Source organism: Argentina anserina, chromosome 5 (genome assembly GCF_933775445.1).
Source record: "Argentina anserina chromosome 5, drPotAnse1.1, whole genome shotgun sequence".
NCBI lineage: Eukaryota > Viridiplantae > Streptophyta > Magnoliopsida > Rosales > Rosaceae > Argentina > Argentina anserina.
In genome coordinates this window covers 28,450,178-28,476,521 of record NC_065876.1, presented here as the reverse complement: position 1 = coordinate 28,476,521, position 26,344 = coordinate 28,450,178, and the positions used below count along the sequence as shown (strand labels likewise).

Below are 26,344 nucleotides of genomic sequence, written 5' to 3'. Positions count from 1 at the left end.
CACTGGAGATTTGGAGGTTAACACAAAGACAAGCTACCTACAAAGATGAAATATATGCTTCAATCTACATGCCAACATGTGCATTGTAGTCTAAGAACGATAGAAGGAAAATACAAGACTTGTACACGAAATAGAGTTTGCACCCAAATTGTAACGGAATAATCGGGGATTATACCATTACAAATGAAAAATTATTATATGTACCCGGTATATAGTGTATGCGACATACATCTTTAATTTTATTAATTTCTAATTGATTACTCATATTTAAATAAATTTTTTTCTTTCACCGCGTACATATTTACCACAAGTAATATGATTATCTGAATACACCACATTCCAATATCACGTAATGTTTCGGGTACACAAAATAATTACATTATTACAAAGTTAACATCTATGCATAAATACATCTCAGGATGATGATGACGGCAAATTTGTCACGAGCTAGCAATTATGGATTAGATTGGAATCTCTCCTCAAAATTTTCAGTCCCCTCTTTATAAATTGCTTTATGTGGACATCATTTCCTCTTACGTATACACTAGGATGCCACACGACCTCGCCATAACGAATGACATTTGATTGTGCGACTTTATCGTTTTTGAGCGCACATAATAATTGTCCAACATGGTGTCAGAGTTTTATTTGTTTTCATCAAAGTTATACATTTGTAGAATAATCAACAATTTGCATACTTGTAATCTAACTCTTATTTGAGTGTTAACTTATCTTCTGTTTTCTAATTGAAAAATAAAAAGAGTAGAAATAAGTTAGATAACTATGAATGACCGATAAGAATGGGGAGTTTATACTGCAATGTTCATGGCCTACTCCCCTTCTGACCTATGTGATGATTGTCCCTTCAAATTTTGATCACACTGAATTGACTGAAAACGTATTTCGCCGATCGATTTCTCCGGTGATCTGATTCCCTCAGAACTCAAAGAGGGGTTATACATGTAATTTTCCACGCCCTTTTCATCTGATGTCGTTGCGGTTCTAGAGTCCACCTCCGCAATTAGCAACTGCTCTGTTTTTTTTAGGATTTCCTACTCTGACATTACTCACATTATCTGATTAACACTGCTCTGCATGCCTCACCATTTTCCCTAATTTCGTTTTCTTCTCACATTCTTCCACCAATTCTCATCCTTTTGACTTTGTGATGAGATGTTTATATCTCCCACTCTCTCACTGAGAAATTAGCAAACTCAGTTATGGAGAGGCAGAGGAGTTTCTCACTGAAACCCACCAGGTTCATGGTCTTCTCTTTCACAATCTTCTCCTCTTTCATCTTCCTCACTTTCTTCACCACTTTTCTAATCAAAGCCACCCCTTCAGTTCCCCAACAAGCCCATCTCCAGTTCAACCAGTCCTCCCTCGTTTTGGGTTTCACTGCAAATTTACCCCTCAATGGTCTCCAAGATTCAATCTTGAATACAACCCATTTCAGCAAACCTGACAATGCTTCTGGGTCTGCTGGGATTTCAGTTCTTGTTGGGTTGCAGTTACAGAGGAAGACGAATGAATCCGAAGTGGCACCGTCTGAGGAAGATAAAGGCGGTGGGGGGTTGGATAGTAATTTCACAGCATTGGCACCAGTCTCTCAGAATGTGAGAGAAGAAGTGGAAAAGATTGAACTAGTCTCAAGTAGTAGTAAGAAGATTGAAGAGAACAAGACTGAAGTAACTTCATTTGAAAAGAATGAACTTGTAAGTGGTGGGAAGCTTGAAGATAAGAGAAAGAATGGAGTGTGTGATTTCACAAGAGGGAGGTGGGTTTATGATGAGAGCTATCCTTTGTACACGAATGGCTCTTGTTCTTTGATAGATGAAGGTTTTAATTGTCAGGGCAATGGGAGATTAGATAAAGACTACATGAAGTGGAGGTGGCAGCCCCAAGATTGTGACACTCCAAGGTACATTTTACTTCAATCATTTAGTTGTGATGATCTTTTAAAGCATGGTATTTTGGTATAGTCATCAATGTGGTTTGATTGCAATGCTAAAGTTGTGTAATTTTGGTGTGTTACAGGTTCAATGCAACAAGGATGCTGGAGCTAATAAGAGGGAAGAGACTAGTCTTTGTGGGTGATTCAATCAATAGGAATCAATGGGAATCCATGTTGTGTATGTTAATGGGAGCAGTAAAAGATCCAAGCAAGGTCTATGAGACTCACAAGCGCAGAATCACTAAAGAAAAGGGAAATTACAGTTTCAGATTTGTGGTAATATTTTGGATACATGACTCTTACTCTGTATGTGTAGGTTATTTCAGGTTTTGTACATTAGATTCTGAAACTGTTTTTTAATCACAGGATTACAAGTGTACAGTTGAATATTATGTGAGCCATTTCTTAGTTCATGAAAGCAAGGCAAGAGTAGGGCTAAAGAGGAAGCAAGTCTTAAGGATTGATGCAATTGATCATGGCTCATCTAGATGGAGAGGAGCTGATATTTTGATTTTCAACAGTGCTCATTGGTGGTCTCATTATAAAACCAAAGCTGGGTCAGTCCCTTTTTTGATCTATTAAGCTCAGTATCATACTATACCTGTTTTGTTTGGAATGATGACATTTGGTGGTGTATAACAGGATTAATTACTACCAAGAAGGCGGTCAAATTCATCCAAGGCTTGATGTTTCTATAGCTTTCAGGAAAGCTCTGATGACCTGGGCATCCTGGGTTGATAGATACATCAACTCACGCAGAACTCGAGTTTTCTTTCGTAGTTCAGCGCCATCTCATTTCAGGTCTGCCTTGTTAGATTACATGCTGCATAATTTCATAGTTCTGGTGATTTCAAACAACATATATCTGAGTTCTGAGTCGATTTTAATGTAATCTATTTGAACAGGGGAGGTCAATGGAATTCAGGTGGGAGTTGCAGGGAAGCTAGTAAACCACTGGAGACCTTAAGTGCTACTTCCAGTGAAAAAAATGTGATTGCAGAAGAGGTCATAAAGCAGATGAGAACTCCCATCACATTCTTGAACATAACTAGATTATCGGAATATAGAATAGATGGTCATCCATCTATATATGGAAGAAAATCTGCCTCAGGCAGTCAAGACTGCAGTCATTGGTGTCTTCCTGGCATTCCTGATGTGTGGAATGAATTGTTGTATGCTCATTTGCTGTAACTGAGAGTTACCGCTTACGAATTTTTCCAACTTGTAAATACTGTAATTCTCTCATTATTTTTTACATATTAGCTTGTCATGGAAGTGACGGGGAAATTCAAGTGAGGAGATTGTTTGAAACTTCTTTAGTTCATATAAGAAATTGATCAATTACATGCTGCATGCATCAGTTAATGCAATGATATCTTAATCCAGCTAGATCTTCATAACCACTTATCTGAGTATTGATAATTAAATCGTAGATAGCTGGCTATTTCTGTTTTTATGATTCATGCTGGCTAGTATTTGATAATAACTAGGCAAATCTGAGGTTATTCTTTTTTCTAAAAGAAATTTACAAAGCAGAGTTCCATTTATTACCATAACGACGTGCTTCTGCAAGAAGATTGCAAACTTGCAAGTCCGCACAAGTATATAATCAAATTGCTAGAAGAATTTCTAGCTTATTGCTTCTCACATTTATAAAACTAGACACCATCTCCCAGATCTCTCAAGTCTTAATCAAAGGAGAGAACTTTGGGGGAGGAGGGAACCATCACCATGAAACCATGGAGGGGAGAGTCAAGAGAGATAGAGAACTTCCCTTCGTGTATATCTCCGTCAATGATCAGAATTCTTGGTGGACGAAATTGACAAAACCTTCCACCGCTCTTGGTTGATTTTCATTTTTTGCCAGCTTGTGACCCTCAAGCCTTAATACGTTGAGGATTCAACTATGAACATCATGGTCAATTAGGAAGTCTATGGAAATCTAATCCTTATTGACATCTTCATCGTCTCGCCCTTTGTAAAACTTCTTCCATTTCCATTTCCACTGCCGATCCCGCTCATCTTTTAGCACTTGCGTACGATCTCTAATCGAAATAATCACTTGATATCTTTCTTGGGTGATTATCTTACAGTGAAGGAAAAGAAATTGCTCTGACAACAGATTTGATTTGCTAACCAACTGAGGTCTTTCTTTTTCTATAAAGAAACACTTACTCAGCTGTTCTTATTACCATAGGACATGCTTCTGGGAGAAGATTGCAAGTCCACAAGTATAGTATCGAACTGCTAGTAGAATTTCTATCTTATTGCTTCCCAAAATTTACAAAATGAGCATAATTTTACAGCAGAATCTTAATATCTGATGACTCGCTTTATCTTTCCGAAGTCAAGAAGCAGGTTTGATCATATTAACATGTAGAGACAATTTAACTTGTAGGGAAGCAGCTGGCTTACCTTCTTACAAATAATCCTCAATTGCTGTCAGTAGACACCCCAACGAGGACATTTGTCTATTATTCAGTATATACAACCCCAAGCCATGCCAATTTTCCATTTAATGAGATTGGTGTTTCTTTGCTCTGACTTGGGAGACAGATGAATCATCCCTCGTCGTACCCTCAGCTTGAGCCCATGGGATTTCGGTTTCCGGTGGGTAACAGTAATCAAAGAAGATCTCCTCACCAGCATCAATATGCTCCTTGGCAAATATGCCTACTCTGTGATCTCCCGCGACCAGCATTACCTGAGAATGCCACAAACCAGATCAATCACTAAAAAGTAAAAACTGATCAAACAGTATAATTGGTGACAGTAAAATACCTTTGCATGACAGTTAGGTTTCTTTGAGTGGTTTGCAAATTTGAGCTTGTCTCCTTTTCGGTAAGCATCTAGGACCCACTGTAAACAAGTGAACCTTGAGATTATAATCATTATATCATAGCATAAAGCTATAGGCATCACAATGTCAAAAACATCATTTTTCACTTGCCTGATCGTTCAAGTCAAAAAGGAATGACGAGTCTGCACGATCATAAATCTTCCCACGTCTATCTGCTTCCTCGTGGGAGATAAGTTCACCAGTATATTCACCAAGATAATCATTTTTGCTTACAGGGTTCTGAAATCATATAATTCAAATTTGGTGACAAGAAATAGCAACACATATACAATTATGTATGAAGCCAAATACAACTGCAGTTATCTTTCAACCTTTAAAAAGGCTCCCCACCCAGCAACATCAGATTTACCCAAGAGAATCTGAAAAAATAAGAAGCCAATGATAAATCACAAAGTGAATTAAGCGGACCACACCAGCAACTTTTTGAATAAACACCCAAGAATGCAAACCCTCTGTTGTTGCCTTAGAAGAAGCCTCATGTTTCCACATTGACTATCGCCCTGTTTTGGCGGCTCTCCTAATGAACCATCCCCACAACTGCATCAAGTATGCAAGATTCAGAAACACCATTAGAAGTATTACACGAATAATCTCCAAGGACATAAAAGGGAAACTAAACATTTCAAGTTCAAAACAAAGAAAGCTACAACCTTTTCATGAAAAAGATTGAGCACAAATTGAAAACTCTATCCATGGTTACTGACAGCTCAAGCAGCTGGTCTACATACAACAATTTGAAAACCTTTTTGCAGTCAACAGAGTGCATTAAAACAGTAAAAATGTAAAACGCATTACCTAACCCAACAAATTGCGACAGACATCTGGGTCACATTCACGATCGGCGGCAAAGCAGGGGCACTGCCTACTTCGGCATTGACTTTTTGCACAGTGGCAGCCCCTGAATCTGTTTTTGCAGCTCTTTGAGCATCTGAAAATGTGAGAGTTAATGGGTCAGATTTCATATTATTATTTTATTTGAACTTATTATGTTTATTATAAGGCATCTTAGAATAGTTCTTTGCATGACCAATAACCACATTCGAGACAAAACCAACGTACCCACAGTATTTCTCGCAGCAGGTTCCATTTTGCAGACAAGAACATTCCTTTCCACATGCAGACTGGCATCCACATGGTATATGTTGTTTGCGAGACTGGTTTTTTCCATCAGCAATCCTTTTCCAGACTGATGGGTGACCTGCAGACTTCCAAGAATATTTAAGCCTCCGTGCTTTGCCCCTCCTACGAAATGACCGTGACTTTGTCTGCATATCTTGTTCCTACCACAAGTAACATAAAAGGTAAAAGAAGCGTTACTCTAGTTTGCAGATCCATTAACTGGGCTATAATGAAGAATGGTAAAAGAAGAGGGGTCAACTGACAAACATAGATTGCGAATAAAATTGAAGGCAGGCCTGCCAGCTCAAGTCGGTAAAAGTTCCATTGGAAAAACGCAATCTTAAAAACACCTTATAAAAGAAAGGGAATCAAAAGTTCTTCAATGCTTACACTCTGATCTGTGTCAGCTTTTCCATTGTCTTCCATGAATCCAACAACAGATCTGTTAGGCATTGAAGCTTCAGCATCATGCATGAAAATGGACACTTCCAAGCAAGTTCTGAAGCCAGAAAGTAAGTTCCTGGCTATGAGGCAACTGCAGCAAATAAGTTACCAGTTATAATAATAAAACAAACCTCACATACATATATATAAACTGTCAAATTGATGCAGGACTCTACGAAACATTAATTCTCCTTCCAATTTGGACGGTTGCAATAGGAAAATAATTTCGGTTTAGTCCTTAGGATGACTACATGGACTTCTATAAGTTGACATATATTCCGAAGTGTCAAATTGGCTATCTCTTCTAATAGAGTTTCCTTTGGAAATCCATGTAACTTTTCTTTTGAGAAAACACAGTAGTAATTTCATTATAATAAAGAGATACAATCAAAACCTAAGAATGGTCAGGAAGACTGAAGTCAAGGATCCATGTAACATGTTTTGAATTCAGAAAAGGCCTACCTGTTTCTCCCAAATATCTCTAATCCCTTCATGTATAATTCTTTCTCTACTGCCTTCCATTCAGAGCTGCTGCTACACTGTCCTTCAGTTTGGCCTCCTGTATATTTGGACAGCTGCTTCAGTACTTCTATTACATCTTTTGGTTCATCTTTCACATCATCCATAGATTTATTGCAGGAAGAACTACCATAACAAACAAGTTCCTTTGAAGTATGTCCCATGGATTCGTTGTTGGTCGTTTTAAGTTCATTTGTATCTGATAAACCAGCATCTGAGTTCCCTTGTTCAGAACTGGTAGAGTGATCTTGAACCAGGATTGGTGTACTACTTCCAGTTGCTAAATGCAATGCATCTAATCTCTTCTGTTTCTTGGAAGGCCACTGCAAATTACCTGGCACAATAGTTGGGTCATGTAAAGATTTTCTATTTTCCATATTTAGAACAAGCCTTCTGATACATTTAGTTGCAAACACCGTGTCTCTTTCTCTTCATCTCTCAACGGAACCTCCAAGCTGAAAGCGAATGAATTGGGGTTCGCTTCCACCCAACAACGAGACATTTTCCATTCCTTTCAAGTGTTGTGCAACAGTACTTTTTAGCCACCAAACTAGCTTGATACTGTGACCAGTTACTGAAGCTCATTTCCACCATTCTAAATCTCTTATAGAAGGCCCTCCACACATCCATCTTCACACTTCGAGCAACCCTTTCACTCCCTTCTGCCGCCACTATATTCCGAATTCCCTCGCTCAGCAAGTCTTGCACGATAGCCTTGTACTCCTCCTGTTTCATACAGGTTTCGATCAAGGCAGTCCAAGAATGCACTATAGTAAAGCAATGCATCAATGAAACGGTTGACAAATGATGGTGAATTATGGTTAGCTTCTACTTCCATGATCATCATCACAGAAGGGTTGATGTTTCTCATTACCCTCATCAAGTTCTCCAAGCACCTAGGCCTCAGTATCATTGTTCTCAGTACTAATGCCGCGTACACAACCACAGCGTCGTCATCTTCAATTTTATCGAAGGCATGGTCATTAATGTCTTGCATGTCTGATACAATTATTTCCTTCAACTCGAAGGGTAGGTTCAAGGACTTTGCGACACTTGCCAACCTCTCCCCTGTCTCCTTTATATTCTGTTTGCCTCTAACTCCCACAGCAGTGATAGTTAGAAGCTCAACTGGGCATTCCTCTCGCCCTGTTAATGCTTCCATCAACCCTGTCCAATGCACACCACTCCTAATTTCAAGATAATTTAGTTGGATCCTTCTCTCAATTGCAACAGTTTCGATCATGGCTTGGATTGCTGCGTACTGCATTACTGGATGGAAAGGGACTTCTTGGTGGCATGCGAGGTACGCAAGGTTAGTCCCTAAGCCATGCATATGTTCTTGTTTTCCCTTCGGTGTATACATCCCTGTTTCTTTTTCAATCCTCTCACGAAGTGCCTCTGCAAATTAAGTAGCACACAACTCTCTGAAATGTAGTGCTTTTGAAGGATGCATTCCATTCACACTGCTGAAGCAATCTGCTTGCTCTTTCAAACTGCTGGTAGCCTACTTTCTCTACAGTAGCTAACAGTAAGTGAGCAAGTTCTACATCTTTCATTTCTTCTTCGCAAAGACCTGAAAGCGCATAGCCATAAGGGTGAATAGGCATGTAAAAGTCATCAAACCCCTGACTAGAGAATTGCACATACCTTTTTTCAGAAACCCGCATGATCTCTTCTGTTGACAGTTTCTGTTTACCATCAACAGCACAGCGTCTGTTTTGATAAATTTCATTGCCCTTAACTGCCTGGTCTTTCTCCCTTCAACTTCTTGAAGGCGCTTCCATAACTATTTATGAGCTGCTGCGTTGCTAAAGAAGACTGAGGAGGCGGCATTTTCTTGTTAATTTCGTCCGACCCTCCGATACGGCTCTGTGTAAACCGATAGCCGTCTTCAACTGTTCGTGTAGCTTGTACTGAGGGGAAGCTAAAATCAAAGCTAGCCACATTCTCCAAGCTTGAAGAACTTGTCTTGTCTTGTACTGAGGGGAAGCTAATTATGAGTATAAGTCTAGTTTCCATAAATTTTGGAATCGCAGCAATATCATATTACTACAGGAAGTTATGTCAGATTTAGTGACCACTGACCAGTCTGCGATTTTATGATTTCGGACCAAGACTTCAATTTCAAGGACCGGACCATATCAAAAAGCCTATGGATGACTATTGAAGGTTTCCTAACCCTAATGACAGCTAGTAGGAGACTTGTTGATTGGTTTGGATGACTTATTTAAAGTCTTAGCCATCGGATTTAAAGAGAATAATCCTAAATCAAGATGGATGGCCGAGATAATTCATGAGGTTGCTTAACCTTGGAGAACAAGTATATTGGGCTGCTAACCCAGCTGATTTTGAGGAAGAGAGGAGGCAAATTCGTGCTCTATATATAGGCCAAGAGGAGACCTTAAAAGCATCCATTTACACAATTCTTCTATCATCTTTAGTTTCTTAAGTTCAAAAACTATGAGTAGCTAAACCCTTTTAGTTAGGAGCGAGGTTTGTGTTTGTGCTGCCAAGATATTCGCTATGCCGAGTGAGTTTAGGATTGGCGAACGTTCTCTATTTGGGATGATGTGATGTGCGCGTAGGCTTGTCAATACTTGCATAAGAGATTCTGTTGTATGTGAGTGCATTGTCTTGACTTCTAATGCCAGCGAATGTAACGAAGGTTGAAAACTTTCCTTCGCTTGGTCTGATGTGTAGGTCATCTGGTATGTCCAAACCTTCTTTCGTGTCTCAATACGATTCGCTATCAATACTTAGTTACAAGGCTATGAATAAGCAGAGCTTTTAATAGGTAACCAATATGATTTTGCTAAGGACGTGAGGTCTTTAGCAGTTTTGTAGTTGTTCACAGCTCATAATTACTTACGATCTCAGCGAACAACTTCCTTATTTAAATAGGATTATGTAGATCCTTTAAAATAAAAATAATAATTAAAGTTTGGGTCGCAAGTATCGGTCTTTGGGCTAAATCGCATAGAATTTAACATTTGTTTAAATTGAGCTCAAACAGTTTGAAGCCTCAAATATGTAAGAGACAATATGTTTATGCATATATAATTCAAGGTATGTTTGTGAGATTGATTTTTCTGATTTGTTTTATTGATATCATTTGTATGTTTTGTGTTATTATGAAGCATGTAATTGTTGCTAGAATTAGGATTTACGCCTAAGTGATCATATTCATAAGTAGCAAGAACTATAAAACAATGGTTTATATCAGATCAATTAGAACTGCATAGGTTGGTGTTCCATACTAGGATGAATTCTATTATCAATCACTCCAATATGTGTTTAATGATCTTTGCATCCATCGAATAGACTTGTTATGTGCTTTCACTAAGAGTTTTGAGATCGCATGCTTAGAATGATTTTAATTTGAGTGCTACACTGAGTTAGATAATATAGAACTTATGCATGTGTTCATGGTTTGTCCTTGGTTGATATCTTTTTGTTCATGCACCACATTGTTTGATTTATCACGACTACCGTTGTTCAAAATATTATGTTATTTAATATATTATATAATTTTATTTGATGATAATTGAATCAACAAAATTCTTCAATGAAATTCTCATAAATGTAAAATTCATTACATAAATTAAGTCATTATTAATTTATATATTTGATGAGTTCTATATGAACTCTCAAATTTCTATTATCTTACAAATTTAGTAAATTATTAATTTAGTACATTATCCCTGAGTCGGGACCGGAAAAATGTACAACCATTATATGTATATCTATATGATAGTAGTACATATATACCGGCAAATTCAGCCTTATTCTAGTATTCGTCATTATATTTGACAGCAAACAAAGCAAATTTGAAATCTTTGGTAAGTTTTGTCCGTCATTATATATATATATATATATATATATATAACCATTCTTCGCTGCGGAGGTTCGCACAAATGTTTTGGTGCGAATTTCCATTTTTTCACCACTTTTCGATCGAATTTCCTCATCTCCACCGTCTAGTATCTAGATAATATTGTGTAGATCATCTATGCAAAATTTCAGCTAATTTGGTAGTCATTAAAATCCTCAAAATTGTGTTTTTATGTTAAAAATATGAACAGTTCATATTTGACAAAATTCAGTCTGTTTATGTTTTTTTCAATTTTGAGGGTCTTAACGATCACCAAATTGGCTGATATTTTGTAGAGATGATCTACAAAATATTATCTAGATACTAGATGGTGGAGATGAGGAAATTTGATCGAAAAGTGGTGAAAAAATGGAAATTTGCACCAAAACTATTGGTGCAGACCTTTTTAGCTGAGAAAATATATATAGGGCTTCTCAGCTTCGAACGTCCGCATTGTCCACACAGTGCTAATTTGGCGATTTCGGCGACCGGCGGTGCGAGACGACAACGCATAAGGTGTCGGCCACACTCTCCCTGACGCTCATATCTGTGCTGGCGGCCGGAATCTCGAAATTTCAAGTTTCTAGGCACCGTGCGAAAATATCGAGATTCCGGCCTTCATTGGTCATCGTTGCAACTTTGACGGGACGATAAAAGTATTATTTTAATGAGGTTATTAATTAATCGGATATTAATTTAATGAGGTTCTACTATATGTTCTAGTAGGTGGAATACAAAAGTGAAGCAGTAATTTGGTCCATTTGTAATTTGCGGTAATAAAGAGGAATACACCATGAGAAGGACGACATATTGTTCATATCAGCCTTATTCTGGTATTCGTCATTAATATTTGACAGCAAACAAAGCAAATTTGAACTCTAAGTTTTGTCAGTTATTATATATATAGATTTTCTCAGGTCTAGAAATCCAAATCGTCCAGATTCAGCCATTCCGGCCACCGGCGACGCGCAACGAATGCGGGGATGGTACCAACCGTACTCCCCCCTCCCGACGATCCCATTTGTGTCAGCCGGAGCTCTATCGGCGACCCACAGCGGCTGGAATGACTAAATCGTCGGAATCTACTCAGAAATTTGTTTTTTGCAGATTCCGGCCGCAGTGGGTGCAACCGATAAAGCTCCGGCTGGCACAGATGGGATCGTCGGGAGGTGGGTAGTGTGGTTGTCGTAGTCTGCCCCGCCGTTGCGGCCTACCGTCGCCGGAAACGGTGAATCCGGACGGTCCGGACCTCCTTAGCCAAGAACGTTTGTATATATATAATGCTTCTCAACTACGGACTTCCGCATCGTACGCAGGGTGCGGATTTGGCGATTTCGGCAACCGGCAGTGAGCGACGACGACGCGGAAGGTGCCGGCCGCACTCCCCTCGGTGCTCATATCTGTGTCGGCGGCCAGAATCTCAAAATTTTCGCATGGTGCCTAGAAATTTGAAATTTTGAGATTTCGGCCACCATGGGCCGTCGCTGCAACTTTGACTGGTACTGACATGATCGCCGGGAGGGGAGCAAGGTCGGCACCATCCTAACATCATTGTGCTCAACTACGGACTTCCGCATCGTACGCATGGTGCGGATTTGGCGATTTCGGCAACCGGCAGTGAACGACGACGACGCGGAAGGTGCCGGCCGCACTCCCCTCGGTGCTCATATCTCTGTCGGCGGCCAGAATCTCAAAATTTTCGCATGGTGCCTAGAAATTTGAAATTTTGAGATTTCGGCCACCATGGGCCGTCGCTGCAACTTCGACTGGTACTGACATGATCGCCGGGAGGGGAGCAAGGTCGGCACCATCCTAACATCATTGTGCATCGTCGGTCGCCAAAATTGCCGAGAAGAGACGGTGCAGACGTCTGCAGCTGAGATTATATATATATATATATATATATATATATATATATTCTTAGAAAAAAGTCACTTATGTATGTTTTCTTAGTGTAGGATAAGCGACATAGGTGCAAATTCCTGTGAAGTAAAGAGTAACGTACAGGACTGAAAATCGTAATGGAGCATATATTAAAGGTTAAAGAAGGTTGAAGATGTTTGTAACAACTCCATACCAAGGTGATGAATCATATGAAGTTATAAGTAATCATTAAGTCAGTAAACATAGCTATAAAGTTGTACCATTTCATTGCTCAGAGACAAATCTAGGGGGCAGGAGAGTGCAGAGTGCAGAAACTTAAATCAATTAAATGGACCTACAAATTGTTTCCACATGATGAATCATCTCGTAGCTAGTGATGAACACTCGGATAGATCCTAGATCATAAAAAAACATTCTGATCAAGAATAAGTTAAATCAGATAAATTCATTCAAATAATTTAGTAAGTTGCAATACGAATATGATTATCTACAGAATTAATTGGACCTTAAGTTCAATCTATAACGATTGTACGTTAGATATACATTCTGCAACAATGCATATAATTTGTTATTCACATACATGTCATTAATAAGCATTATGTTACATTTGTTAGAAATCTCTCTCCATTCCTTCATTGGAACATCCAAGCTGTAAGCGAATGAATTGGGGTACCCTTCCATCCAACAGTGAGACCTTTTCCATTCCTATCGAGTGTTGTGCTGCTTGTGCAACATACCTTATTAGCCACCAGACTAGCTTGATACAATGATGAGTTACTAAAGCCTGTTTCTATCATTTTTAACTTGGCAAAAAAAGCCCTCCACACATCCATCTTCACACTCCGAGCAACCCTTTCGCTACCTTCTGCTGCCACTATATTCCGAATTGCCTCGCGCAACATGTCTTCCAGGATCACCTTGTACTTGTTCTGTTTCATGCATGTTTCAAGGCAGTCGAGAAATGCACTATGGTAAAACAATGCATCAATAAAACGGTTCACAAATGATGGCGAGTTATGGTTAGCTTCCACCTCAATGACCACCATCAAAGAAGGATTGATATTACGCATCACCTTCATCAAGTTCTCCAAGCACCTAGGCCTTAATATCATTGTTCTCAGTACTAATGGCGCGTACACAACGACAGCTTCGTCATCTTCAATTTCATCAAACAAATGATTCTTAATGTCTTGCATATCTGATACAATAACTTCCTTAAATTGAAAAGGTAGGTTCAAAGACTTTGCAACGCTTGCCAGCCTCTTCCCTGCCTCCCTTATATTTTGTTTGCCTCTAACTCCTAGAGCAGTAATAGTAAGAAGCTCCACAGGGAAGCCCTCTCGTTCTACTAGTGCTTTCATAAATCCTGTCCATTGCACACCAAACCTGATTTCAAGATCAATCACATGGATCCTTCTCTCATTTCCAACAGTCTCGATAATATTTTGGATTGCCGCGAACTGCAGTACTGGATGGAATGGGACTTCTTGGTGGCATGAGATGTATGCAAGGTTTGCTCCCAATCCATTTACATATTGAGACCTTTCTTGATTTCCCTTAAATGTAGACAATCCTGTTTCTTTTTTGATCCTCTCTTGAAGCGCCTCTGCAAAATAGCACACAACTCTCTGCACGGTACTAGTGCCTTTGAAGGATGCATTCCATTCACAGTGCCTAAGCAATCTGCTTGCTCGTTCAAATTGTTTGTAGCCTACTTTCTCTGCTGCAGCTAATAGTAAGTGAGCAATTTCTACATCTTCCGTCTCTTCTTCGCAAAGACCTGTAAGTGCATAGCCAAAATGGTGCATAGGCATGTAAATGTCTTCATACCTCTGACTAGAGAATTGCACATACCTTGCTCCTGCAATCCTCATGACCTCTTCGGTGGACAGTTTTTGTGTACCATTAACAACATTAGCAACATAGTTGTTGTTCTGATCAATTTCATTACCTTTAGCTATCATGCCACTGCTTTGTCCTTCCCTCTTCAACATCTTGAACGCTCTACCATAATTGTTTCTTAGCTCCGCCATTGCTATAGAAGATTGAGAAGGCGATATTTTGGTGTAATTTTCAACAATAAATGAGCCTTCGATCTGGCTCTGCAGTGTAAATTGTGCACCTTGTTCAACTGGTTGTGTAACTTGTCCTGCGGGAAAGCTATAATCAAAGCTGCTGAAATTATCCAGACTTGAAGAACTTAACTTGGACTGTTGTTGTTGGTCATCCTTCCAGAACTTGTTGGCATTATAGAAACCATGTGGAGAAGAAACAGTCTCAAAGTTGAAGTTATCCAATATCAAGAAGCTCGGCTTGGATTGCTGTTGTTGTTGCTGGTGGTCAAGATCTAGGTGTTGGTTTTGATCTTTGGAAAAATAGGATACAACTACTCCGTTCTTAGCCTTGCTGTCATGGTAGAGACCATGTTCGGAAGAAAGAGTATTCATTTCTCCGAGCTGATCTTCTAGACCAAACGAATGGTCTCCCTTGCCAACATTGGACATTAATAAGTCTTCTTTGTCAAAATCTTCAAGCTCAAGAGGACTCAAGCCGCCTTGGACTCCAAAATCAAGTGGTGTAAACGGGAAGAATGCCATCTGAAAAAGATTATATTTTGCAGATGAATTGCTTTTCTGTTTAATATCCACGACTGGTATATCTGCATGATCTTGTATATAAGGTTGGTTGGTAAGAAGGATCAGTACAGCTATGGATCAATACCCTCATGACCTTAGCTGAGGAAAAATTACTAGAAAAATCAGGAATGTAACTAATGCTGTGACATCTCCGATAATGTCAACATAATTTGCAGCTATGAAATGCCAAAGTTTAATCTTAAACTATACCCTTTGTCTTCGTCCTTCTAAGACAAGAGGCCCAGGAAATGTCACCGCCAATTAGAATAATATATATAGTACAATATTCAAGATCAAAATTTTATCGTTACTTATCCATACAAGATGGGCTTAATCACATTCTTAATGGAATTGCTACCACATTATCAGCTAGTCATATTCTAGTTTAACTGTTTACTTTGTATTAATTAATGTAGAGAACACAAGTTCCTATTTATCATTTAGGAATTTTAAGTGAGTCTACTTAAATTCCTCTAATTATAAATATGAACTTGGTTAAAATAAATAACAAACTACTTAAAAGTATCAGACAACAATTTAGTTTACAAATAACTCATTGCTTAATTTAATAAAGCAAATAAAGACTAAAATTTTACAAATAAGGAAAAGATGATGGCAAGTTGCCACATTTCATAAAATATTTTACTTTTTAACCCCTTTTTGACTCATAGTGTTTGCTACTATCAATGTAGATGTTATATACTACTATCGATTATAAAATCTAACTGCTATTGTCGACTATAAAAATTAATTGTTACTGTCGAGTTAAAAACTAACTGCTACTATCGACTTGGAATGTAACTGCTGCTGTCGACTATAATCTAGCTGCTACTGTTGACTCAGAAACTAACTATTATTGTGGTTTTTGGTAAACAAAGTTCAAATTTTCAAAATTTATCAAAACATATGCAATATAGTACTTAAATGAAAGTCCATGACATAAGGAACAACTTTATATATTGGCACACCTCCAAATTGCTGGTGGTTTAGCTAAAAAACTTAAATTTGCCGGGAAAAAAACTAAAAACTTAAGAGAGAGAAATTTGTTAGATCTATAAGTGACATTTAGTAATTTTCACAAAAATAATGGTATTTTAGATATTTTTATATTAATTAATTAATTAATTAAATTTGTTTTAATTATTCTTTGAGTTTGGACTTATATTTTAATTTGTATAAGAAATATGAAAAGTGGATTTTTAATTAATCTAAATGTAGTCTAATATCATTAAGTAATTTTCTATAAAATAAATAATGAAAATGACTATTTTCCAACATGGTTTTCATGGTTGTCTCATATGGTTACCCGACAGCTATCTAGTTGGCATAGTTTTAGGTTCTGCGGATTTAATTAAGTTGAGGATTGATGGTATGCTTTAAAAGTGGTTTTGCGTGTAAAAGAAGATGATCACTTGTTAATGTGTCCATAACCTTTGTTTTCTTTTTCTTTGGATGCATTTTAGATCAAAACCAATCTTTAATTCCCATATAAAACCGTGTATTTGTGCATAGATTATGAATATTATTGTACCTTGTATTTTGTTTTGCAAGGTACCATCATTCTCCGGCCTAGTACGACACCGTCCGCTTACCACTAATCTATTCTCTGCAGGCTTCTTAATTGAAGATTGAAAAACGTACGTACGCCAAATCATTCGGCATGCAAGAACAAATTAACCAGATTATATAAAGTATGAGCATCTTCCAAAAATATAATTCAATTAAATATAGATACAGCTGTTCATTTTCAGTTTAGTATACAAGAAAAACAGGTGCGAGTTTGGAACGAGTACGTACACAAGGATCCAAACTAGATGAGGTGTTTGTTCGATGAGGGAAGAAAAATAAATTAATTAAGAATTCGGATTTCTGAGATGATCGATCGATATCAACTAGTGTTTTCATACTTTGTCTTGAGGATCACCAGAACTGTGGGTAATATTGTTTCCTCCTCGTCTCCTTCTACATAAGAAAATCATAGCAAGCCACATAAAACCCTTCACAACTCTAACCATTCCAATAGTCACAGTAACATAATACAACCACCAGCCAATAAAGTCAGCTATCCCTATATTCATTGACAACTCTTTCTTAGCCATAGTCACAACCACCAAAGACTCAATCTCATCCCTCAACCTCCACCACCACAACCAACCAACGCTCGCCGCCATCACCCCTCTCTCCACCCACCTCTCCTCCCTAGCACCCCCAAAAACTGTGTCATCCACAACCGGCTTCACCACAACCCTACACCAATGGAGCATGGTCTCATGCAACCCCAAGAAAAACACTACTCTGCTCAACAAGTTACACTTGTCAAGACTGCTGAGACTCGAGCCGTCAATCCCCGTAGCTATGCTCTCCTCGATCCCCAAACCGACGCACATTTGTAATGTGCATAGGAAAATCCATGCAGTGTACAAACGGGGACGGAAAATGGGACATGGGGGCTCCGCTATAATGGTAACTCTACCTGTTAGGCCGTGGATAAGTGCGGCAATGCTGACGACGGACACAAGGATGTAGAGAAGAAAAGGGGTTGAGTATAGTAATAGAGAGGAGCAGAAATCACAAAAATAGGTGGAGGACTCTAAAGGTTGAGGAGGAGGAGGACTACTAATGGCACTCAAGGTTAAGAGATAGTAGTAATTGGCACAAGAAAGCCTAGATAGGAGGAGAAAAGAGAGGGGAAGCAATAAGCTTAGAAGGGTTATTGTGAGAATCTGGAAAGGCTGTTTCAGAAGGTTCATAGCCTTTTGTTGCCAACCCATTTTTGATGTAAAGCAAAACCTGACTTTGCTTACACAATAAGGTACAGATCGAATGATCGATAATTTGAGAGAGGCTGGCTGAGCTATATACGTGACTGAACAAGAATGTAGAGTGGTCATCACGTCCATAGTCTGTAGTTGTTGACATATAGACATGGTCTAAGTGCCTGCATGAACTAATATACTCTGTTTCCAAAGAAGGTTGTAAGTCTCGTTATATTGTCAAGTTGATCTCATCTAACTGGTAAGGATTATTGGTTGACCTTAAAATTAATGTACTATTTTTGGGACTTATCTGCTGTGCAGCAAGGTACAATTATGTGTGTTGAAGAACGAGTTTCATATAATATACGTGTTGCTGTGTGTTTTTGTTTTTGGAGGAAAATGATGATGCGTATAACATAATTTTCCCTACTTTTAGGGTTCAGAGGGAGTTGTTGTAAGATAATCTTGAACTAGGGTTACGTCAAATCAGAGGGGACTGGAAACCATCGCAATGTTTCCATTACGCACCATACTCCATCATCCTTATCGAACGTTATAGTTTATTACTTTATTTCCCTCTCCTTTTGATAAGGAAAACAAGTAAAGAACATACACCAGAGGGAGTAGTTTCACGGCACCCTAGCTAATAAAGGGAATCAAACTAATGTAAAGAGGACGTTAGAAGATTATTCATTTTTGTCTATGTGAATCTCTCAAGGAAAATGTTACTCCGAAATAGCCAAGGTAATATCAAATTCAAATCTAAAATATGTGAGAGTGCATATGTATATGCATGAAGGAAAATTATGAAATAAACATGCATGGAATTCTGAAAATGCAGCATATATGGCTTCGAGGATGTTTCACTAATTTAATGTTCTCAAGCTTGTATAAAATGGTCAATTATCTGATACATACATGTTAGCCAAGTTAATCTGACTTTTCCAATGAGTTTACAGAAGGAATCTTCTAAGAATCAATAGATATATTGTTGCTTGCTCGTCGGGTGGGCCAAACTCAAGGCTGCTGGCTGCACATAATATAAATAACATGTATTACACGATATATATTTTCTTTGTGGTCGTCTTCATTTTTTAGAGGTTCAGATTTCAGAACTAATAAATAGTTCTATGATAATGTGATAGACTGATAGCTTACCAGATATTAACTTATTCTTTCCCATTCTGATTAAGTTGCACGCTAATAAATAGTTCTATGCATAGCATTCAGTATTTAAATCCAGCATGAATTTTCCATATCTGTATTTCCCTATTTGCATTTCTGGACAAGCAGCTAGCTAGAGCCTGAAGCATAAAGCTGAACTGGCAGAAGCTTCAAATTGGTTTTGGCGTAACTGTTTGCAGTTTGTACTACCGTGGTGAATCTGAGATTTAGAAATAAAGACTGTGATGTGTGACTAGCAACTACCAGTCACTATTCATATATATATATATATATATGTATGTATTCATACCAAATGAGCAAGAGTGCAGGACCAAATACACCTGGCTCCTGCTTGTACACAACAGAAGGGGCAAGGGCAACACTGATATCACTTCAACTACGATTCCTGAAATGACTATACTAGTGAAAGTAAAAAGAAGAGGCGAAGAAGGGGGACCAAGTTAAATCCAGTAAATAAGACAAGTGCAGGGCATGCATCAATGGTGCTTCAGGGTCCATCTGTGTCATTTTTACATAAATTGGGAATGGTCGTGGGTTTCTCATTCTGGCTTTTGTCCCATAAAATTCCTTCACATGGGAAACAGCAGATTTGTACAAGTAAATGAATCATAAAGACTTAAGCAGTAAAGAGAGATTTTAATGATAAAAAGAGCTAATGTAAACAAAAGTTGTAAGATTCAGTATAGAAGATACAGCTACTGCACTAAGAATCAATTTGCTTTTAAATTATTTATATATTGGCATTAAAATAACAGAATAATCCATGATTGGACTCAGAATTATTTCTTTTTTCCACTATCATCCACATCCTTAAACCTTTTATTTTTTTTAGAAGAACATCTATCCTTAAACCCTTTTATAATGCTATTAACATCATTCGGCGTCATTATTCATCAAGAAGTAAAACAAGATTTTATATTCGAAGAATATCATCATCCACAAATGGTTTCAATCATTCAATTGCAAGACTAAAAGAATAAGAGGATCCACTACAATTATTATCTGCCCTTGATCTGGTTGAACACGAGGGTTTTGAAAAAAATTGTTCAATGTTGATTAGGTAAAAGTAAAAACCATAGACGTTGATTTTCTACAAGTTTTTTTTCACAGGATGGACAACATTATTCTTTGATCTTTGATCTTGATGGACAACATTATTCTTAAAATCTAAAGAGTAATTTGCTTCGAGAGGCTTAGGATTGGTTATAAGTAAATTATAAGATTGGTTTTTGGATTGAGATATCCCCTCAATTCCTCAAATACCAAACCCATTAATTCAATATTGGTGTGATGCATTAAAAGGTGTATGGGGCCAACATGTATTGTCCATGAAAATAAAAACAAAGGATATCTCCTTTGCATGGTTTCTATTTTCTAATGGGTGGGTTATGATATTGGATATTTGGATAGTGGGAGTGGGGGTGGGGCTAAGTTTGGGAGGGAAGAAGAGGAAGAAGAGGAAGAGGAGGTGGTGTCACTGGTCACTGGTGTGCTAATATGTGCATATATACACTGGTTTTATATTAATTGAGTGAAAAGAAAAGGGGAAAGCAACTTGGGGTTTTTTGTCATCTCTAGCTTATCCTACTCCTCCTTTCCCTTTCTCTATCTACCCTCTTTTCTCTCTCTTAATCAATTGCGGTCCCTGATCTAGCTTTGATCTACCATTTCTCTTTATAGTTATTGCTTCTGCAACTTCTGCCTTTTACCAAAATCCAGAAACTAGAAATGGATGAAACCCTCTCTTCTCCAGAACAGGAGTCAGATGCCTCAAGGGAGCTCATGATTAGGCCAGAAACTCAGGCTTCCAAAAGAAGGTGGGTTCAATTGTAAGCAACTGAAATTTTTCAAGGTGTTCCTCTGAAAAGGTTTCAGATTTTATTCAGAACTTGGGTCTATTCTTAATTGGTGTTGTGTTGTTATATACAGGAAGGTGGCTCATCAGAAAACAGTGGTTACAGTGAAGATAGGACCAAATGTGGGGAAGCTAAAGAATGAAGGGCCTCCTTCAGATTTCTGGTCATGGAGGAAATATGGGCAAAAACCCATCAAAGGATCTCCTTATCCAAGGTTGGAACTTTTCTTTAGAATTTGCTCAAGAATTGGTATTTTTGTTAACATCTGAAATTTGACAAAAAGTTGATGATTACGAGGATGCAGGGGGTACTACAGGTGCAGCACATCAAAGGGTTGTTCTGCCAAGAAACAAGTGGAGAGATGCAAAACTGATGCTTCTGTGCTCATAATCACCTACACTTCTAGCCATAATCATCCAGGTCCTGATGTGACATCCACCACCAAAACCCAGAACCCACCACCAAAAGAAGCCCCAATGCAATCCAATAGTGAAGAAGATGATGATGATGACGAGGATCTCACGGCTGAAGTGCCCAAAGAGGAAGAACAAGAGGCAGAGCCAGAGCCGGAACCAGAACCAGATCAAGAAGAAGAACAAGAAAGGAAAGTAGATATGCAACAAGAACCAGATCATTTCTACTATATTCAGTCCCCAATCAGATCCTCCCAAGACATAGTGATTTACCAAGAAGACCCTTTCAGCTCTGGGAGCCACCTAGAGAAAACCCTTTTTGATGAACACCCACATCCCCTCTGTTACCCTCAGCTCATGAGCTTCTCAACAACACCCAAATCCGAAGAAGAAGAAGACTTCTACGATGAGCTTGAGGAATTGTTACCCGCATCGTCCTATTTCCCAAGCTTCATGAGAAGCAATCTCTCCCAGCTTGAAAGGATTCCTTTTGTCCCTTCTTGATCCTAGTGTCTGTTTTCTAGTGTTTGCAGCCAGCAGTTAGTGCTTAGGAGAAACAATGTATGTACCTAGCTAAGCTAAACTCCATTGTTAATATATGTCATTATCATGTTCTTCATGCCCACTACCGGCGATTGTTCCAAGTCGGCATCTTTTGGAATATTTCTAACCTGGGTTCACAAAATGAGAAAGCTACATCACTTTGTCATTACCAAAAGCTTACGAGTATGGACGGGTGATATCCTTAAACCACTTATTACCACAAATTTTTCTAAAGACGTAAACGGCAATATGCATCGGATTCTGTTCGAAATCAGCATCCGAAATAAGCTTGTTTCGATCCGGAAGTGCTCAATTTATTCCGGTAACAAAGTAACGAAGCATGAGGATATCGTAGAAACTATGTACCAGATCCCATTAAAACTATCCGTTTAGGTGACACCCGATGAGCACGAGGTACACGAGCGAGGGAAACGTCTTTTTGGTTGATGAGGTGCGTTCAGCGTATTCTTTTTCTTGAGTGGTTTGGTTTGGTGGAACAGATGTCCTGCTTTTGGGAGAGTTGTGTGTGATGAAGCTAGCCCTTTTTAAAATGGTAATGGGTGGCTGCTTTGGTGGAGGAGGATGTTTATTTGTTTGGCATTTTGCGTCTCCTTTGTGTGATAAACCAGGATCGGATTCTGGAACCTAGCTACTACAAAGTCTCTGTTACATTTGGCTTTGGTGTTTTACCTATACAGATTCCCCACACAAAAACCAAATATAAAAAAAAACAAACACCCCATTGTGGGAAGAATCTGCATACTCTGTATAGGACAGGAGATATATCCAGTAGTTGTCAAATCTCAGGGACCATGTACCAAAGGCACGTGGCGTGCACGGCAGTTTAAGATGACAACAAAAAATTGGCAGGAACGATAACAAGTTGGAGCTTCAAAATCACTTTCATGGAGTAGCAGCACTCAAACTTTGACAAACTAGCTACTCTGAATCTAATGAAAATAGCGCAAAAAAGACGGAACTTCTGATACACAATGACTGGGAAGAACAACCATGTCAATCACTTATCATCATTATCATCGACACAGCTGCAGCGGATAATTAAAACAAGAGAATTTTAAGTGTTTCTTAATGATTCAATTATTAGTTTCAGAGGGGCAACAGCAAAACTAGCATTTCTCTTCTCTGATGGGTGGATATCAACATCATTCAGCAATTAAATTGAACTCACCTTCTCATCTAATTCTACAACACAGGCAGCCATGTTATACTTGCCGAACCTGGAGAATTTTTAGACACCGGATTCCCCTTTAGTCTAGGCAGCCGCTATCTCACTGGATTCATCAGTACTCTCCACTGCGACTGGCAACGGCTGTAGAGCTTTGAGAGGATTCAATATTACACCATCTATAAGCCCATATTCCTTGGCCTCCTTTGCACTCATGAAAAAATCACGATCCGTGTCTTGGTTGATCTTTGCAAGACTTTGACCAGTGTGGTAGGAAAGATAACCATTTAAGTTTGCCTTGTGATGCAGCATTTCATTTGCCTGCACAATATGCCACCTATTTAGACTTTCAAGCGAAAAGGAGCATCCATAAGAAAATTGTGCAGTAAGACGAGCTATATAAGTAATATGCCTTTCGCGTTTTGACATCTAGACTACTATTTGCAGAGAAAGACCTCAGGCATTCTTCTAAGAAACACATATTCTATTGGTGAACAAATTCAGACTCCAAGGTGGAAACAATTCTTCTATAAGCTTTCAAAATAGCTCAACAGTTCAGTATTTCCTATGGTAGGTTAAGAACTCTTAAGTCATTCAAGAAATTTTACTTAAGAAACTAATACCAATAGCTTTGAGCCTCTGAGTACCATACAATATAAAAGATTATTAGTTAGCAAAAGTTTGTTAGTTATGTGCAAGAGGTTTTTTCAGAAATTTAGAGTGAATGAGCGAGCAACATATAAGGTTGACAAATCGAAACAAATAACGTACCTGAATATCTATGTCAGTTTGCCCTCCTTGAGCTCCACCAAGAGGCTGATGGATCATTATCCTTGAATTTGGCAAGCTGTATCGTTTTCCTTCAGTGGATAATTTACCAGAAACAGACATATTTAGCAAACTTCAGACATAAACCATAAATAAACATCACAGGTCCAAGTTTATTTCTCACCTTTTGTGCCAGCACTTAGCAGGAAAGCCCCCATACTGTTTTTCAAAAAAGAAATATTTATCAAATATTAGTGAATGGATAACTTTCGCAGTGCTATAATTAGCGAAAAGTAGACAGATAATCAGTATAGGAACTTTGGTAGACGCTAATTCAATGTAATATAACCTAAATACTTCCTAAAGTATTTAGGTTGTACGGCATCAATTATACAAGAACAAGAATATTTCCTAAAGTAGTAATTGATGCCCGTACAACCTAAATACTGAATAAACACCCCCTTAAAAGATCCGAAATTGGAGAACTAATGCTTGAGTATTAAAAAAAATAGCAGACAGGTAACAACAAACACAGGACACATAATTGAAAGGCTGGTTGATACATCATAGTAAAAGGAAAGAGATAAATGTATAGGAGCATGTACCTAGCTGCCAGCCCAACACACACAGTAGAGACATCAGGCCGGATATGCCTCATTGTGTCGAATATGGCCATACCTAAGCAGATAAAATCAAGTTAGTCAAGTACTAGACCAAAAATTGGCTTATGAAGTGTAACCATAGCAACCAATTTCTTATACTAGGTTATACCAGCAGTAACAGATCCTCCGGGTGAATTCACATACATGACAATATCCTGTTCAGAAATCAGAAGACACATGAACTGGTAAATGAATTGCATAATCAAAGTTACTTTTTTGCAAGATAGATGTAAGAGAGACATAAACCAGGAACAGAAGGAAAAACGGTTCAAAATACAATTAACATGCCTTCTTAGGATCAACAGCATCAAGGTAAAGAAGTTGAGCGACGATTATATTTGCCATATCATCATCCACAGCTCCCCCACAACGGATGATCCTCTGGCAATCAAATCAAAAACACCCCCAAAGTTAACAAAGAATCACTAGCAGTGCAACACGAAAAAAAGGAAACAGCATTATTAGGTAGTCCGTACATGCTGGAAAAGCTGACTGATAACACTCTGAAAACGCTCTTGCACCATAGGGGGTGGACCTTGTCCCTGTGCATAAGCAGGAAAGTATGGCGAAGATGGCAGTTGCAAATCCTCCCTAAACCACCATATCCAAAACGACATCAGCTAACAAAGAACAATCATATAAACGACATCATCATGCACGCAAGAATCAACAAGAGATATAAAACCCACCTAATGGACCAGATTCCTTCACGAGAAGTGGGTGCCCAAAACTCATCATAGACAGCTTTCACCGGAGAGCTCTGGACACCTTTTCTATTCTCAGCTAACTTCTTCAACCTCCTGCAAACCAATTCAAGCTTAACCCTGGAAATAAAACCTTCGTATATTTATTTCGAATCGTAAACCGCAACACAGTTACTGAATAACATATCGTGAATTTCAATTTTACCAGCAATTCGAATACACTAATGCAAGTTCGCAATGGTCTCCAATCGAAATAGCTCCCTTGGGATTAAAGAGAGTACCTGGACGGAAAGCGTTGAGAGGGGAGAGAGACGGAGAGGCTCTGAGGCTGGGAGCAGGAGCTAGGGTTGAGAGCGAAGCCGAGGGAGTTCAATCTGAGGGACGAGGCCGATGTGGAAACGCAAGTCTGCGCCATTTGTGTGTGTGTTTTGGTGGAGAGAGGGAAGAGAGTGAAGCAGAGAGTAGGGAAATTGAAAAGGAAGAAGAAGAAGGAAATGGCGCGGCCTTATCTGCAAGTAGAAGATGGAAAGGGTCTCACGGCGGCAGAGAGGAGGGTCGAGGTAGTGAAGCAACCAACAACACCTACCTGCGTGTGTCCGCAAATGCCCATATCCACCATATTGGGCCCTCTCCCATTTTCAACTTCATAGCCCAATATCAACTTTCTTGTCGCGAGTTCAACTCACAGTAGAATGATCCATTCTAGTATTTGAGTTCTTTGTTCAAACAACAACAACAACAACAACAACAACAACAAAGTCTAAATTTCACTGCTCGTGTCTCGAAAATAGTCAATTAGTACTCATATGTGACATACTACCGTAGGATTTTACGCCTTATTTGGTTCGCGGAAAATAAGCATCACGAAAAGACAATTGTTTTGTTTGTCTATGTTGAAATGTAAAAGGAAGTGAATACTTTCCCAAATGAGGGAAAAATCGAGTGGAAAGTGGTTCTTTCCAAATAAATCACCATCTCCTCTTC

At 38.6% G+C, this 26,344-nt stretch overlaps 6 protein-coding genes and 1 pseudogene across 9 annotated transcripts in view; 2 read left to right on the top strand and 5 right to left on the bottom strand.

Moving 5' to 3' along the window:
- The first annotated feature begins 1,065 nt into the window (after window positions 1-1,065).
- LOC126794536 (protein trichome birefringence-like 6) lies at window positions 1,066-3,265 on the top strand. The gene is made up of 5 exons (XM_050521284.1): window positions 1,066-1,921; window positions 2,038-2,230; window positions 2,321-2,511; window positions 2,597-2,755; window positions 2,860-3,265. The coding sequence occupies exons 1-5, from the start codon at window positions 1,221-1,223 to the stop codon at window positions 3,143-3,145; spliced, it is 1,530 nt and encodes a 509-aa protein (XP_050377241.1). The 5' UTR covers window positions 1,066-1,220; the 3' UTR covers window positions 3,146-3,265.
- A 1,161-nt stretch (window positions 3,266-4,426) lies between these two features.
- Window positions 4,427-7,273, bottom strand: LOC126795897 (histone-lysine N-methyltransferase EZA1-like). Its single transcript, XM_050522625.1, is given in 10 exon segments — window positions 4,427-4,658; window positions 4,736-4,813; window positions 4,905-5,033; window positions 5,126-5,173; window positions 5,264-5,351; window positions 5,610-5,620; window positions 5,622-5,742; window positions 5,874-6,094; window positions 6,324-6,468; window positions 6,840-7,273. Coding segments are annotated over 10 exon segments (1,464 nt in total). The 3' UTR covers window positions 4,427-4,469.
- A 61-nt stretch (window positions 7,274-7,334) lies between these two features.
- Window positions 7,335-8,915, bottom strand: LOC126795896 (DELLA protein RGL2-like; annotated as a pseudogene).
- Window positions 8,916-13,206: 4,291 nt separating this feature from the next.
- On the bottom strand, window positions 13,207-15,288 carry LOC126795095 (DELLA protein RGL1-like). 2 transcript variants are annotated; one of them, XM_050521918.1, is made up of 2 exons: window positions 14,603-15,288; window positions 13,207-14,431 (listed from the first exon to the last, which is right to left on the bottom strand). In XM_050521918.1, exons 1-2 carry the CDS (start codon window positions 15,246-15,248, stop codon window positions 13,284-13,286), a joined length of 1,794 nt encoding a protein of 597 aa, XP_050377875.1. In that variant the 5' UTR covers window positions 15,249-15,288; the 3' UTR covers window positions 13,207-13,283. The 2 variants fall into 2 exon arrangements, with proteins under 2 accessions (XP_050377875.1, XP_050377874.1); XM_050521917.1 differs by having other exon boundaries at window positions 13,207-14,686; window positions 14,774-15,288.
- Window positions 15,289-17,129: 1,841 nt separating this feature from the next.
- On the bottom strand, window positions 17,130-18,081 carry LOC126795324 (uncharacterized). Its single transcript, XM_050522169.1, has one exon. The coding sequence runs from the start codon at window positions 18,056-18,058 to the stop codon at window positions 17,189-17,191; it is 870 nt and encodes a 289-aa protein (XP_050378126.1). The 5' UTR covers window positions 18,059-18,081; the 3' UTR covers window positions 17,130-17,188.
- Window positions 18,082-20,758: 2,677 nt separating this feature from the next.
- LOC126794411 (probable WRKY transcription factor 65) lies at window positions 20,759-22,221 on the top strand. Of its 2 annotated transcripts, none has more exons than XM_050521124.1 (3): window positions 20,759-21,057; window positions 21,158-21,298; window positions 21,389-22,221. In XM_050521124.1, the coding sequence occupies exons 1-3, from the start codon at window positions 20,957-20,959 to the stop codon at window positions 21,999-22,001; spliced, it is 855 nt and encodes a 284-aa protein (XP_050377081.1). In that variant the 5' UTR covers window positions 20,759-20,956; the 3' UTR covers window positions 22,002-22,221. The 2 variants fall into 2 exon arrangements, with proteins under 2 accessions (XP_050377081.1, XP_050377082.1); XM_050521125.1 differs by having other exon boundaries at window positions 20,764-21,045; window positions 21,389-22,213.
- Window positions 22,222-23,037: 816 nt separating this feature from the next.
- Window positions 23,038-26,344, bottom strand: part of LOC126793659 (ATP-dependent Clp protease proteolytic subunit 5, chloroplastic) — a 135,434-nt gene continuing 132,127 nt past the window's right edge. Inside the window, exons 2-10 of one of the 2 annotated variants that reach the window (XM_050520256.1) lie at window positions 25,642-25,787; window positions 25,346-25,456; window positions 25,133-25,247; window positions 24,945-25,037; window positions 24,766-24,811; window positions 24,600-24,672; window positions 24,179-24,213; window positions 23,998-24,086; window positions 23,038-23,547 (exon numbers count right to left, since the gene is read on the bottom strand). In XM_050520256.1, the coding sequence (XP_050376213.1) occupies window positions 23,314-23,547; window positions 23,998-24,086; window positions 24,179-24,213; window positions 24,600-24,672; window positions 24,766-24,811; window positions 24,945-25,037; window positions 25,133-25,247; window positions 25,346-25,456; window positions 25,642-25,775 (930 nt within the window). In that variant the 5' untranslated portion in view covers window positions 25,776-25,787 and the 3' untranslated portion in view covers window positions 23,038-23,313. Of the gene's footprint in view, window positions 23,548-23,997; window positions 24,087-24,178; window positions 24,214-24,599; window positions 24,673-24,765; window positions 24,812-24,944; window positions 25,038-25,132; window positions 25,248-25,345; window positions 25,457-25,641; window positions 25,937-26,344 lie in introns of those variants that run through there. The other variant, XM_050520255.1, reaches the window with a different exon arrangement.

Coding starts and splice junctions, on each gene's coding strand:
- LOC126794411 (XM_050521124.1), top strand. CDS start 20,957: ATGGATGAAACCCTCTCTTCTCCAGAACAGGAGTCAGATGCCTCAAGG. Junction 21,058..21,157: donor AAAAGAAGGTGGGTTCAATT/GTAAGCAACTGA, acceptor TGTTATATACAG/GAAGGTGGCTCATCAGAAAA. Junction 21,299..21,388: donor AAAGGATCTCCTTATCCAAG/GTTGGAACTTTT, acceptor ACGAGGATGCAG/GGGGTACTACAGGTGCAGCA.
- LOC126794536 (XM_050521284.1), top strand. CDS start 1,221: ATGGAGAGGCAGAGGAGTTTCTCACTGAAACCCACCAGGTTCATGGTC. Junction 1,922..2,037: donor CAAGATTGTGACACTCCAAG/GTACATTTTACT, acceptor GGTGTGTTACAG/GTTCAATGCAACAAGGATGC. Junction 2,756..2,859: donor TCAGCGCCATCTCATTTCAG/GTCTGCCTTGTT, acceptor CTATTTGAACAG/GGGAGGTCAATGGAATTCAG.
- LOC126795095 (XM_050521917.1), bottom strand. CDS start 15,248: ATGGCATTCTTCCCGTTTACACCACTTGATTTTGGAGTCCAAGGCGGC. Junction 14,687..14,773: donor TACACAACCAGTTGAACAAG/GTGCACAATTTA, acceptor AATCTTCTATAG/CAATGGCGGAGCTAAGAAAC.
- LOC126795324 (XM_050522169.1), bottom strand. CDS start 18,058: ATGGGTTGGCAACAAAAGGCTATGAACCTTCTGAAACAGCCTTTCCAG.